This window comes from Odontomachus brunneus, unplaced genomic scaffold (assembly GCF_010583005.1).
Source record: "Odontomachus brunneus isolate Ranch 3 - 2012 unplaced genomic scaffold, Obru_v1 Obru_scaffold_082, whole genome shotgun sequence".
Lineage (NCBI taxonomy): Eukaryota > Metazoa > Arthropoda > Insecta > Hymenoptera > Formicidae > Odontomachus > Odontomachus brunneus.
In genome coordinates, this window is record NW_022639532.1 from 1263188 (window position 1) to 1276731 (window position 13544).

General features: G+C 34.0%; 3 protein-coding genes across 4 annotated transcripts in view; all 3 read left to right on the plus strand.

The window, feature by feature from the left end:
- The window catches only part of LOC116847734 (short-chain dehydrogenase/reductase family 16C member 6-like), a 25656-nt gene extending 16317 nt beyond the window's left edge, over nt 1-9339 (plus strand). The window contains exons 1-8 of one of the 2 annotated variants that reach the window (XM_032823047.1): nt 2060-2285; nt 5643-5802; nt 6120-6274; nt 6389-6566; nt 7007-7136; nt 7298-7418; nt 7887-8012; nt 8427-9211. In XM_032823047.1, coding sequence (XP_032678938.1) covers nt 5662-5802; nt 6120-6274; nt 6389-6566; nt 7007-7136; nt 7298-7418; nt 7887-8012; nt 8427-8496 — 921 coding nt within the window. In that variant the 5' untranslated portion in view covers nt 2060-2285; nt 5643-5661 and the 3' untranslated portion in view covers nt 8497-9211. Of the gene's footprint in view, nt 1-2059; nt 2286-5642; nt 5803-6119; nt 6275-6388; nt 6567-7006; nt 7137-7297; nt 7419-7886; nt 8013-8426 lie in introns of those variants that run through there. The other variant, XM_032823045.1, reaches the window with a different exon arrangement.
- A 432-nt stretch (nt 9340-9771) lies between these two features.
- Nucleotides 9772-13061, plus strand: LOC116847736 (17-beta-hydroxysteroid dehydrogenase 13-like). The gene is made up of 8 exons (XM_032823049.1): nt 9772-10112; nt 10262-10454; nt 10806-10960; nt 11089-11266; nt 11460-11589; nt 11718-11838; nt 11963-12088; nt 12190-13061. Exons 1-8 carry the CDS (start codon nt 10102-10104, stop codon nt 12257-12259), a joined length of 984 nt encoding a protein of 327 aa, XP_032678940.1. The 5' UTR covers nt 9772-10101; the 3' UTR covers nt 12260-13061.
- A 227-nt stretch (nt 13062-13288) lies between these two features.
- The window catches only part of LOC116847737 (short-chain dehydrogenase/reductase family 16C member 6-like), a 3832-nt gene continuing 3576 nt past the window's right edge, over nt 13289-13544 (plus strand). Inside the window, exon 1 of the mRNA XM_032823050.1 lies at nt 13289-13427. The gene's annotated coding sequence lies outside the window, so the exon portion shown is untranslated. The remainder of the gene's footprint in view (nt 13428-13544) is intronic.

A 13544-nucleotide genomic window follows, 5' to 3' on the forward strand; every position in this document is an offset into this window, starting at 1 on the left:
TATATATATATATATATATATATATATATATATATATATATATATATATATATATATATATATTAAGAAAATGTGATAGTTCAAGGGCATGACATGAGACTTCGATGAAGTACTATTTGACCTAATGAATATACATTACGTAAACCTATAAAGATAATATATTGCAATAGTATAGCGACGTGAAGTATTGGAAATTATTTTTGCTTGAATTTATCTGCAAATGTTGAAATAAAATTGCTTGCGCTCATGAATAGCGTGACGACGATTATTATTATCAAGACTTTTGATTCGAGACTGAGAGAAACATGTTGTTCACACACTTCAACTGCTATATAACGCATCGTAATAAAATTGCTATAAATAAGTCAAGACAATAAAGTGATTTTAAATGAATCGTTTTTAAGAAAAAACAGAACTATAACTGAAATTAACTCAAAGTTAGTCTTTGTCAAAAAATTAAAATTCTGAGTAAAAATATAAAGGGCAAGATAGCGCGACTGAATACAAGAAAGAAGCCTGACCGGTCTTAATTTTTATTTAGCAGAATCCACACAGATCATTCGTTGACGATTTTTTTGCTTGCAATTATCGAAAATTCTACCGAGCAAAATTCACATGTGTAGCCGCAAATATATCTCTTGCACTAACGTACTCTTCAAGTTTACGGTACTAAGAGTTCCCATGACTTCTACAAACTTGTTATTTTAGGTAGGCTGATTCGGTATGCCAGCTATAGTGCGCGCCGATGCGAGCGAATCTTGCTCAGCGGGACGGTCGTCGACTGCGTGTATCGAAAATAAAATAAGCCGAAAGCCTTCGTCGGCAAGTAGAGTCGTTGAGAATCGCCATGGTATATATGAACCCCGCATACGGCCAGAAAAGTGAAGCCAATATGTACTGCCCCTCTGTATTCCATGTCTCTTTCTGCACAAACAAAATGTGTAATAAAATTTAAGTAAGACTTTTACTTGCCAGTCTAGTTGGGGTGCTGTTGCACTCTATAATATTATGGAAACGAGAAATGGATGCACGCGCAACAAAAAAGTGACAAAATAGGAAGAAAAGTATAGCCCCTTTATTCTAGCTCTCTTTCTAGATGTTGGCTTCACTCTATTAGACGACAGAACATAGGACATTCGAAGTCCATGTATCTATGTTCACGGGAATCGCAAATTTCGTTCAAAAGAAGTATTTTAAGAATCGACTGGAGTACACATGTGGAGTACACATGTGAAGTGTGCGTACAAAGCTGTAGAGTTACCAGATAAAAACACACATAATAATACGATGCAATGACGATGCAATTATCATCAGTTCAACTGCTACTTATTAGAAATTATCTTTAACACACATACAGTCGATCGTACAGTGGATACTCTACAAAATGAACTTTGGTATTTGTTGTTTGTGATAATTATCGCAACAATGCGCTGAGTGTTATTATCGCTGATTCGACTTAATGATTTGTGCATGAATAAAACATTATTATTCTTCCTCTTCAATAACATCGGATAATCAGGTCATTCAGATTTAAGTGTCTACAACTTAGATATTCTAAGTTGTTCCTAGAATATAGACGGTTCAATTGTTTTACATTGATATGAGTACCATAAATATTGTTGTTTTATCCTGATTACAAATCGATGTGCGTGAATTCGCGGACCGCATATCATGCTTCACAGTCATCTCAAATACAATAATAACCAGTATAGAACAAAGATCGAGTGTTGTGCATGAACTTGCTATCTCTCCTTTCTTCAAGTCTCTCAGACATCAAAAGACCGACATCGTTCAAATAAAGCTCACAAGGATCGGACCTTCTGTTACGAAGATCTTGGCGATTCAGCCGATATTCGAGACACGAGAAGATATTCTGAAATATTGTCTCTATGATTTCGGTTTCTCGTATGCCGTGCTACGGCTATAATTTCCCTCGAACTCTACCTACACGCTAGCGGAAGTAGCGGACCAAACGACCACCCGCTAGAGATGGTTCGCTTTAATAGTCGCTGCTACTGCACACTGATAATAGTCGCGGTCGTCTTATAGACAGACACGACAGCGACCCACGGACGATGTACTCGGTCGCTGCTGAGGCCAACCAGCTGTTGCGCACGTAGTAGTGAGGATTTCGCATTGGTAGTAGCCAGGAAACCCTATAGCCAGACGGTTTAGTCGTGGTCCGTACGCGAACGACGACGGTTCTAGCCGGTAACCCGTCAAAATTAATTCGCGTTGGTGCGCTCCGGGAGAAGCGAGGAAAATTGTGCTTACCGCTGATTAAAGTGAGTAATCGGCCGAAAACAGTTGTGATTTTTATCTTTCGCTGCGCGGATCTTTTTCAGTACGTAAAATTATTAGGCAGGCTCATTTTCATCTACGCTCATATTGTGACTCTTTCTTCTTTTTGACCTCAACAGTTTCCAGCTTGTTAATTACACTGCTATCTTTGATCCGCGATCTTAAGAAATCTTTTCAAAAATCGTAACTCATCGCTCACGTTTTAGAATATAATTCGAGAGTGCAAACAATCAAACCGCAGTCAAACAATCAAATCCGTCTAATTATGCACAGTGTGTCTGCTAAATGATATATGTGAATGCAATTTCTAATAGTTTTTAGAAACATATATTTACAAGTTATACGCTGCTGAGTGTCAAGCAGGTAGTAAGTTGCGCACGGGATGATGAAGAGAATAGAGCTAGACGAAGCAAGTCGAAAATCGATCGAAATGTGCCGAGCTTTGTCTTAAATGATTGATAACGTGACTGTATTACTAATAACAAACTTCAAAAATTTAAATTCACAAGTGCAAAAGTACATTTCCTCGTTAAGCGCATATAACCGCAATGAAAACGTGTACCGTGAATATGAGTCTTCATTCCGTGCTTTATTCCAGCGTCGCATAGGGTTGACGCTCCATTTGTGGCCACTTTAAGGATTTTCGCCGAAATAAACGCGTTTTAATTAAATTCCCTTTGTTATCTAATGTCTTTAATTATTTTAACTTTACGACTTATTTTTACTTTTAGACTTTCCGTAAACCGATTATAGAAACATTTATTCACAATCATGTCTTTTATATAATAATTATAACTATCTCGTTAATTATAATTATCTCGTCTCGTATCCTTAACGTTTTGCACAAAAAATGCAGTAATTCATTTACCTTCGGTTATAAATATTTAGTTAAAAAAGAGAAAATTCTACATTCGTTAGCGAGCAGCGTGATCAATATAAGTGCTGTAAAAACAAAATATTGCCATTTACATAACGCGAACATGAATCATAGACTAAATAATTCGAAAGATTTTTTGAAGTGGCCACAAATGGAGCACCGACCTTACATCAGTCTTTCTATGGTCCAGACAAGTAATAGTTTCAAGCTGCTAAAACGACCATAAAGAAATGGCGTTCTCCAACTTGTTCCTTTCACGGTCAGATTGGGGTATGCATAAATCTGACGTAGACTATATAGAATCAACGCCGGTAACAGTTGTGCGAAGAATATCTTTCTGTTACAATACAAAGTGTTGTAACAGTCGTTACAATTACTGTTGCCGATAAGTGCTTATTATTCTACGACAAACGATAATAATACTTTTTATACAAAAAAAATATTTGAAGTTAACTGCGCAAAATCGTGTAGAACATTTTTCGGTAGAATATAGTTCAAACATTTGCAATACTTCGCATCCTAAAAATTATATAAGTCGATTTTTTATATTGATTTTGCTCAATCATTCTGTTCTCAGAAAATGATTCTCAGAAATCTTAATGTTTATCTGCATCGATTTATGTATACCTATACGCGCATATGTTGCACGTTAATAACTATATCGTCCCGTGTTCGTGTCGTGCATTTGTATATTGTATGTGATCATTACTAACCGCAACAACGCATAATTATAATTAACAAAATTACTATGTATGAAAAATAGAAGATCCAAGATACGTATCATATGATTTAATAATTCTAGCTCTCGTATTCGTTACGGAAACATAGAGAATCAACATCATTAATAGTTAATAACACAAACCGACATAAATTTTCACTCCCAGACTGTTGTTTAATGAAGATTTTTAACGTGCTGAAATCAAATGCGCTATTAAAAATGCTCCATCAGATTTCCAAAATATCTTAATCTAAAGGTGCTAAAAAGACCATTTTTTATCACTTTTAGATTACAATAAATTGGAAACGAAAAGGCCGATTTAATCATCATATAGCCATCATATTAGAATTCAATATAAAAAATATATATCAAAATCACTTTTTACACTCAATAAATATAACAAATAGTACATATTTTTCCCAATCCTTTTTATATGTCAGGTTTACTTCGTAACCTTGACGTGATAGAACAATTTGGGTAACAAATTTGATTTTAGAATGACAAAAACTATCAGACTATGAGATTTGAATATTAGAGCAAAAGTTAAGGTTTATCGGCCTAATCGGTGTAATCATCTCATAATGTCATTTATATGTTAGTTCACACAATGAATAATCATTTCTTAAGATCAAGCTTTGAAACTCGAATAAAAATTTCGTTGAAATGTTAAATTAGCTCGTACTGTCATATATTATAACTGAGAACTGAAATAACTGCATTGCAAAATTATTATAATTCAAACTGGACTCACAACAACGAATAAAACGCTGTTATTGTTGAACTCTTGAATGATTGCCTCGATCACTTTCTGCTCGTCAATTCCAAAGAGAATTACGTGCGCTTACGCACCCTACGCTGGATGGTTCCGGCGAGCGGGCTAAACCTTATCACGCCCGCAAAATTGCATGAACTGTGAACGACGTAATGACGTTCAATCGTGACAACACGATTATTAACTATTACGAAACAATATCCTTTTCATGATTATGTAATATATACGTATGAGTAATATACAATTATAAAAATAAGTGATGCAACAATGGCCATGATGCAATTTAATGAGGTAAAATTTGATTGATATTAACTCTGAGTGACGCACGACACGCAACTTGTTATTGGTACAAATTATGCAATGGTGCATTAGAAGCGGCATTGTGTAATACAAATATAAATACATAGTGTCAGGAGACATATTATTCCTAATAATCTTTCAATTAATATATCACGAACACGCGTGATAACGAAAGAAAACTTGTTCTCGTATCGAGAACAAGATCATTTCGAGATTTTGACAAAACATACGAAAACATGTATTCAATACAGCATATATTTATGCGATTATATATTATCAGTTTTATATCAATAAGAAAAAGTGCGAGAGATATGCGAAGGTTTAAGCTATTATATTTGAATAAGTGCACCAAGTTGAGGAAAGTCATCATAATTATTATGACAAATATATCTTTATCTGCGTCACAAACTGAAACACGATTTATATTGAGTAATTAATAAAAATTATGGATATATAGGAAGTTCTGTAGTTTGTGTTGTAAAATATCATAAAAGAAAAATTTGCTATTAACTCTTTACTATTAACTCTTTATGACTGCTATTATCATTTTATAGTTCTTAAAACTTTATATCTATGCATGTGTTATCAAAATTTTTATATACTATTACTTTCTAAAGACGAAATTATATTTAACTTGTTTATCTCTAAGCAAAGATCTTTTTTTCATTTTTCAGGTCTGAATATCAGGCAGCCATGATAAAAGCGTATAATGGCGCGTTAATCCTGGCAGATGTATTATTACTTATTTTGAAAATTCTGTATTATATCTGCGAAAGCGTGTATAAATTCTTTGTGCCAACGGAAGAGAAAAGTGTGGCGGGGGAAATCGTTCTGGTGAGTATTGCGAGTATATTAACTATATTATCACATAGAATATAAACGATAATATCACGTAATTTGCGTACTTTAATTATATTATTATCATAACAATTAATTTTTCGTGTTTTCTCCTTCTTATTTTCCCTCCACTTATTGAGATCGATTCTATTTCCTACAATCTTTATTAAGTTCAGCCTGAAAAGTTCCCTATTCGAAAGTTAAAAAAGATTAATGGGGGAGAAAATCAATCTTCCAGTTAAAAAGTAATCTGAAATGCAGATATTATGATCGCATAGTGATCACGATACAACAATAATTTTCTTGGTTTATAGATAACAGGTACAGGCCATGGTATCGGGAAAGAGTTGGCACTTCGTTATGCTTCCCTAGGCGCGACAGTGGTATGTTGGGACTTGAATCAACAAGGAAACGAGGAGACGATAAACGAAATAAAAAAAATGGGCTTAAGCACAGCGTATGCGTACAAGTATGTCGGTGTCCTTCATTTTCTCTAACATTAAGAGTCCAGAGGAGATGACGCTACAATTGATCGAGAAACATGTCGATAGAATTCTAATGAAGTTTTTATCTCGTTGTACAGGTGCGACGTGTCGAAGAGAGAAGAGGTCTTCGAAGTAGCCGCGAGAGTCCAGAAAGAAGTCGGTAACGTCACTATCTTAGTTAACAATGCCGGTATAATGCCTTGCCATGCCTTCCTCGATCATACTACCGACGAAATCATGCGAATCTTCGATATCAACGTGCTAGCCCACTTCTGGGTAAGTGAATTAAAATGGTAATGTAAAAGTTTGATGAATACACGAAAAAATATAGATTAAGCTGCATCGAAATCGTTAATAGAGACGGTTAACAATGATCCACACAAACAAAAAAGAAAATATGATTGGATGAACCAAATGTTTGGTAGAACATGAACGAAATTTCAGTTAAAGTCACCAGAATTTTGTTCAAGTTAACAAGTTTACTAGTTAATCGGAATTCTTGTTCTTCGGTTAGAATCTTGTTATTTTTAACAAAATCCGGATAAATTTGACTCGAATTCTGACTTGTTCATATTTCATCGAATTAATTCAACCAAATATTTTTTTCGTGCAATAATTTAATAATCATCATTTCTTAAAATACAATGAAATACAACAAACTGTTTTGAAATCATGAAAAATGAAAGATTTGCAACAAGATTCTTCATCATTTTCAGATGCTGCAGGCATTTTTGCCGAGCATGATTGAAAAGAACCACGGTCACATCGTCGCGCTTTCGTCGTTAGCGGGACTTAGTGGCATTCCAAATTTAGTTCCGTATTGTGCCAGCAAGTTTGCAGTTAGAGGTAATCCTATTGAACAATTGTAACGCTGTGTTTTACACGAGCGTATCTATATAGTAAGAGCAAATGATAGAAAAATTTGCTCGTATCAAAAATTTCACAGAAAAATAAAAAAATTACGACGGCTTCCTAACGGTTTTATCCGTTGACTGAAACAATTACAGGACTTATGGAAGCGATGAGTGAAGAGTTGCGAGTATCTACCAAGGGAAAATCATTGATAAAATTCACTACCATTTATCCGTACATGGTGGACACCGGACTGTGCAAGAAACCAAAAATAAAGTAAGTTTATAGTGACTAACTTACGATACGTTGTTTTTCGCGATATAATTAAAACATAATTCTTTGGTCAGAGACTACGGTCAATTATATATTATATTATGCAATATTACTAATTCGTAACATTGTTTCAATGTGTTTATATGTCAGAATACTAAGTGCACCACAATATAATTACATATTGCTAATATAATTACACATTGCTAAATTACGTTGCTGACTAATTATATATTTACACGCAGACTAGATTTTTGGATACGAGGTGAGCTACCGTAATATTTTTACAATAGAACATATAGGAACATGAAAATATTCAGCCGTCGTTTTATTTGAAAGTTTGGAATTTTTCCTCAGTTCGGTGGCTAAATGAGTCGGTTTTTTTCCAATCGCTTTTGCCTCGTGCGTTTGTCTACTAAATCTTTTACAACTTATTATTACTTATTGATAATAAATATCTCGATTTTCACACAGGTTCCCGAGTGCCTTGCCGATGGTTCTACCGCAACAAGCAGCCTCAGCAATAATTAAGGCACAGAGGCGAGGTTATCGAGAGATAACAATACCCGCGTTTTTCCTGTCATCAATAGCGTTGCTTAGGTAATTCACAAGATTATCGCGTGTCGAATGTACAATAAAATGTTTGAGAATTATTATTCTCAAGATGTTACACTTTTATTTGTTCAATGAAATTAGTCTTCATCAGTTTGCTGAAACTGTTGAAATAATTAATATATTGAGAAAAAATGTTTGGTATTTGTAACTATGATCGCATAGAGAGATAATTACTATAAATTATGATCAAGAAAATAGTTTTTTTTTAAATTAAATTATATTATAATGTTAGTAATAATAATCTTATATGTGCACACGTGTTTATATGCACTACTACTATTTTACTATAAGAAAATACGATTAGAGCCAAAAATAACTATAATTTTAGTTGGATCGACCTTTTTTTTCTCTCAATATGTGTCAAAGCGACGGCATAGTGTATAGATATTTTTGTTTCAGGACTTTCCCCGACAAAGCGGGAAGTACCATGATGAACTTTATCGACAGCGGTGTCGACGCAGTTAGTTAACAAGTACAACCGTACAAGACAACCGTACGATTACATCGAGACGAACTCCGAAGCACGTGATTTGTGAATAAAACTGTTTATATGTGATCGTTTAATACATTATTGCGTTACTTATAAGTCGTCGAGCGATGTAAACTGGAGCCTGCCACGATTCTTATATCGTGCGCTTGTGTTTTATGATTATTATATCATAATTGTAATTGTTCTTCATACATATATAGAAAGTAACAAAAGTGGAAATATGAGCAAACGCCCTACGCTTCGAATGTAATGCGAGAATCGCGAATTGCTCCGGTATATACGAATGAACGCGTACATATAGGTGTTTTATACGTATGTAATGTCGTTATAGATAAAAACTTTGTACAAAAAGAGTCGTACAAATGACTCGCCATTTTTCGATAAGGTCGGCACAGTGCGTGAATTAATCGCGATAATTGTCTCGTTTTGCAAACGAAATATTGGTAGAGTATTCTTACATTTGTGTATAGCGAATATTGATGCGATGATAAAACACACCGATACTACTACATTGGACATAAAAAGGACTCTACAGTTCCTCAAACGCATCCTTATTCATATATTATTCTTGAGTGTATAAATAATGATGTATATTTTTTTTTTTTTTTTTTTATTATTATAAGGCTAAGTGTATAAGATACATATAGTGGTCGTTTGGTAATAATCGTTATATAATACATTCAGATATCTTTAATTGTATATCTTTAATTGCGATTTACGCTAACGAGTGGTTCACGTAAAATGTGATAACTCAAAAACTCTAAAAATATTTGTTGTATCTAAAAATTGTCGAGAAAGTATCATATATTGGTTTGAACTATTTTACAGATTTTCTCGATTGATTGCACGTGTCACTTTACGGATGTATCCTTTTATTTTGATATATTTAGCAAGAATTTTAGCATGCGTTTTATTATTATTGAAAAGAGATGGACGATACAAGTATCCAGGAACCTTAAAGGAATAGAAAAATGACAAATTTTCACTAAGTTTTTTATAAAAGCAATCTTATACTTTTGTCGGTGTTTACTCTTTCATACGCGATCCACTGCAAGATTCTGACAGCTGTCATATTCTGACAATCATCGAATATTGTGATACCGCGACGTTATGTATGGATCTGCACCAGGACAAAAATAAAGGCAAGAAAATATTTTGCATATATTTTAAAGTATAAAGTGCATATTTGCATTATCGTTCAACCAGTTACCCATTTAACTCGTGATTCTGTGGAAAATAACATGGCAATAGGCACTTTGCAATTATACTTTCTTTTGCTATACTACAAGTAATTTACTCATAGGCTATCGCGTCCCCGTTTAATAAATGACGATGCTTCATTTTGTGCGATAAATATGCGTATAATTGAATATACATATATTGAAATTGTTCATATATTAATATGCATACAGTGTTGAAGACTCTCTGTCACAGTTCTTTCAAAAACTCCTATTAATATTGCTGCAGTCGGTATATAATTGCTTTGTAATAGTGCGCACGGATATAAATTGCGATTATGACATTTAACGCGTATTTAATGTGTTCGTATTTAGTGTGACAAAGACGTGAAATAAGAAATGAAAAATGACTGTAAGGTAAAAGAGGACACTAAGTTGACATTATTTGGTACAAGTTTTATTCTTGAAAAATAAGCACAAAATGACTTTTACTTAAATATGTTTATAAATATTATTTCTCAGCAAATTTCTTAATCAAGATTTCTCCTTCATTTTTTTTTTTTTAGAAAGAAATATCGGACAACTGATCCGGCTCGAAGGAACAAATGCCAGGCAATCATAGTAAAAGCTTATAATGGCGTTTTGGTCTTGACAGATATCTTGCTACTTATCTTAAAAATTTTGTGTCATATTTGTGGAAGTGTATATAAATTTTTTGTGTCAGCGGAAGAGAAAAAGGTGTTTGATGAAATTGTCCTGGTGTGTATCTAATATACGATTCTGTCTTTTAATATACGATACTATTTTTTACACGGGAATATCATGTTTACTGCATTCATGCAAAAAAAAAGATCATCACATAGTATAATAGAAAGAAACAAGTTTGACCACAAGAATGGTCAACATCTCTATTATCGCAACCGAAAACATCCGTCTGAATGTTCGACTATATTAAGACAATAAAGGACGATCAACTGAATTAAAATCTCCTACTGTTTTGTTTCCAAAAGCAAATTTTCGTCTGGTCTCTGGACAACAAAGAATCAGTTACACGATCCGAGTAAATTTTTTTCTGTGTAATTATATCACACAGGCAGTATTTATTTATAGATAACAGGCACAGGTCATGGTATCGGAAAGGAATTGGCAATTCGTTATGCGTCCCTAGGTGCGACAGTGGTATGTTTGAGTTTGAATGAACAACGAAACGAAGAGACGATAGAGAAAATTAAAATGATGGGGTTAAACGCAGCGTATGCGTACAAGTATGTTCGTATTTCTTCATATCTGTAAATAATATCACAATTGACTTAGCCGTGCTGATTAGATTAGATAAAATATATAATTAGAAGTTCTAATAGTTACTTTATGATACTTTTATCTCACTGTACAGGTGCGACGTGTCGAAAAGAGAAGAGGTTTTCGAAGTAGCCGGGAAAATCAAGAGAGAAGTCGGTGATGTCACTATCTTAATTAATAATGCCGGTATAATGCCTTGCCATGTTTTTCTAGATCACACTACCGAAGAAATTAAACGCGTTTTTGACGTCAACGTGCTAGCACACTTCTGGGTAAGCTGTAGTCTGCTTACCACGTAAAAATGTATAAGCATACTATGATTTATAATGTCTACAGCTAAATTATAAATAGATATTACTCGAGATAATCGTCATTTCTCTCGTAACATACACGATAATAATATAATGGCCTGTTTCTTGACCGTAAGAACCGTAAGAATTTATAACGGGATTAAATTCTTTTCAGATGCTGCAGGCATTCCTACCGGGCATGATTGAAAATAATTACGGTCACATCGTCGCGCTCTCATCAGTAGCAGGGCTCTTTAGCTTACCAAACGTAGTTCCCTATTGCGCCAGTAAATTTGCAGTCAGAGGTAACTCATATTCCTCGACGATTACGTAACGTTGAATTTTACGCAAGCATCTACTATATGTAGATGACAAAAAAAATTTATTCACGTATAGATCATCGTAAAGGTATTTTAATGGTTTTGAACCGCAGGACTTATGGAGGGAATTAGCGAAGAATTACGATTATCTACTAAAGGAAAATCATTGATCAAATTCACTACTATTTATCCGTACATAGTAGATACTGGATTCTGTAAGAAGCCAAGAATAAAGTAAGTTTAGAATAACAACGATCTTAAGGAACATATCGTGTTTTCTGAAAAATCCCGAGAATTTCAGCTACAATTAAATATTCGATAGCAAGTTGCTGCTTATCGATAACAAATATTTCAACAGATTTCCATATTTTATGCCAATGGTTCCATTGCAATTAGCCGTGTCACATATTATTAGAGCGCAAAGACGGGATTACCGAGAGTACAGTGTGCCTTCGTTTTGGCAGTCAATACACGCAGTAATGAGGTAAGTTTTTAGGGAAAAGCAACGTTAGTATTTTTCCCGAAGAAAGCGCGATAAATAATGGTGAAAGAAGTAGCGATAAAGGACATGAATTGTTATTTCAGAATTTTACCCTATGAAGCGTTATGCAGCTTAATAGACTTCATCGATTTCGGTGTCGAAGCGGACAATTAGCGAAAGATCATTCGCACGACAGTTCCGTCGACAGATGAATAGTTTGTACTTTATGCGACCCGTCTGGTTCCAGCGCGGACATTTAATTACTCCGAAATAAGTAAAGATGCTGTAGAAATAGTTGCAAGTGTACGTATTGTTGTACGCAATCCCCCTTACAACGTAATCCCCTTGCGCAAGTTATACTCATACCTAATGACTCAATATAACCGAATAACGTTAAATGCAATCTGCACAAAAAGCATCCTACAACCGAATTCACGCGTAGACAAACAAACGTGTATTATAACAAAGTTGCAACCTCGCATACGTCAGCTCTGCTGAAACCTCGTATGAGAAGGAACCAACACCTCGGGAGAGGCCATGTAGGTCACGACAGTATCTTGTAGATTAATGGTACAAGTTGTCGTATTACTGAAGCTAGGTAACAAGAGAATTGGATTTTATAGTGTATGTGTATGTGTGTGATTGTGAATAGATGATAATTTTTCATTGCCAGTTGACGTAACTTCTTTCGTGTGACAAAACTATCTTTGCACAAATTTTAATATTGTAAAAATATAAAATTTCTCTCGAAATTTTCAACTGGGTTTTTAGTTGGTGCTATTTTTTTTAACGTTCCTTGACTCTTGTCCATGTATAGTAACAACATATGTACAGTTTGTTGTAACGTTGAATTTTACGCGAGCATCTACTATACAGATGACAGAAAAGATTTGTTCGCATGTAAAAAGTATCTTAACAGCTTTTTAAAAGTTTTGGACCGTTGACAAAAAATATTGTAGGATTTATAAAGACGATTAACGAAGAATTACGAACTATATAATCTATACTAAAAGAAAATATTCGATCATTAACAATGATTCATTAATAATATTGTTTTTTTCCTAAAATGATTTCTTGTTTATTTGGTATTGTTTAATATATAAGTCTCTAAATAATCGGAATAAGTAAATAATATTCGTAAAAGTCTGCGCGTTGTCAGTCTTGTCGAACACATTGAATTGTAAATTAGTTACGTAACTTCCATACGGGAATTCATGCTACTTCATCTACTGCTCACTCTCACTCGAAGTAGATACGTAAAAGAAATAGTTATAACAGAACCGGTACAGAGTGTAGATGCCTCTTAGGCCAGTCATTTTACAATCGTAAACTTTACAATCAGGTAAGTACATACGACATTTTAACGCTTTTTCCTTACACAATTTTATGTCAATCGATCTTAGACAGGGAAAGCTATATATATATATATATATATATATATATATATATATATATATAT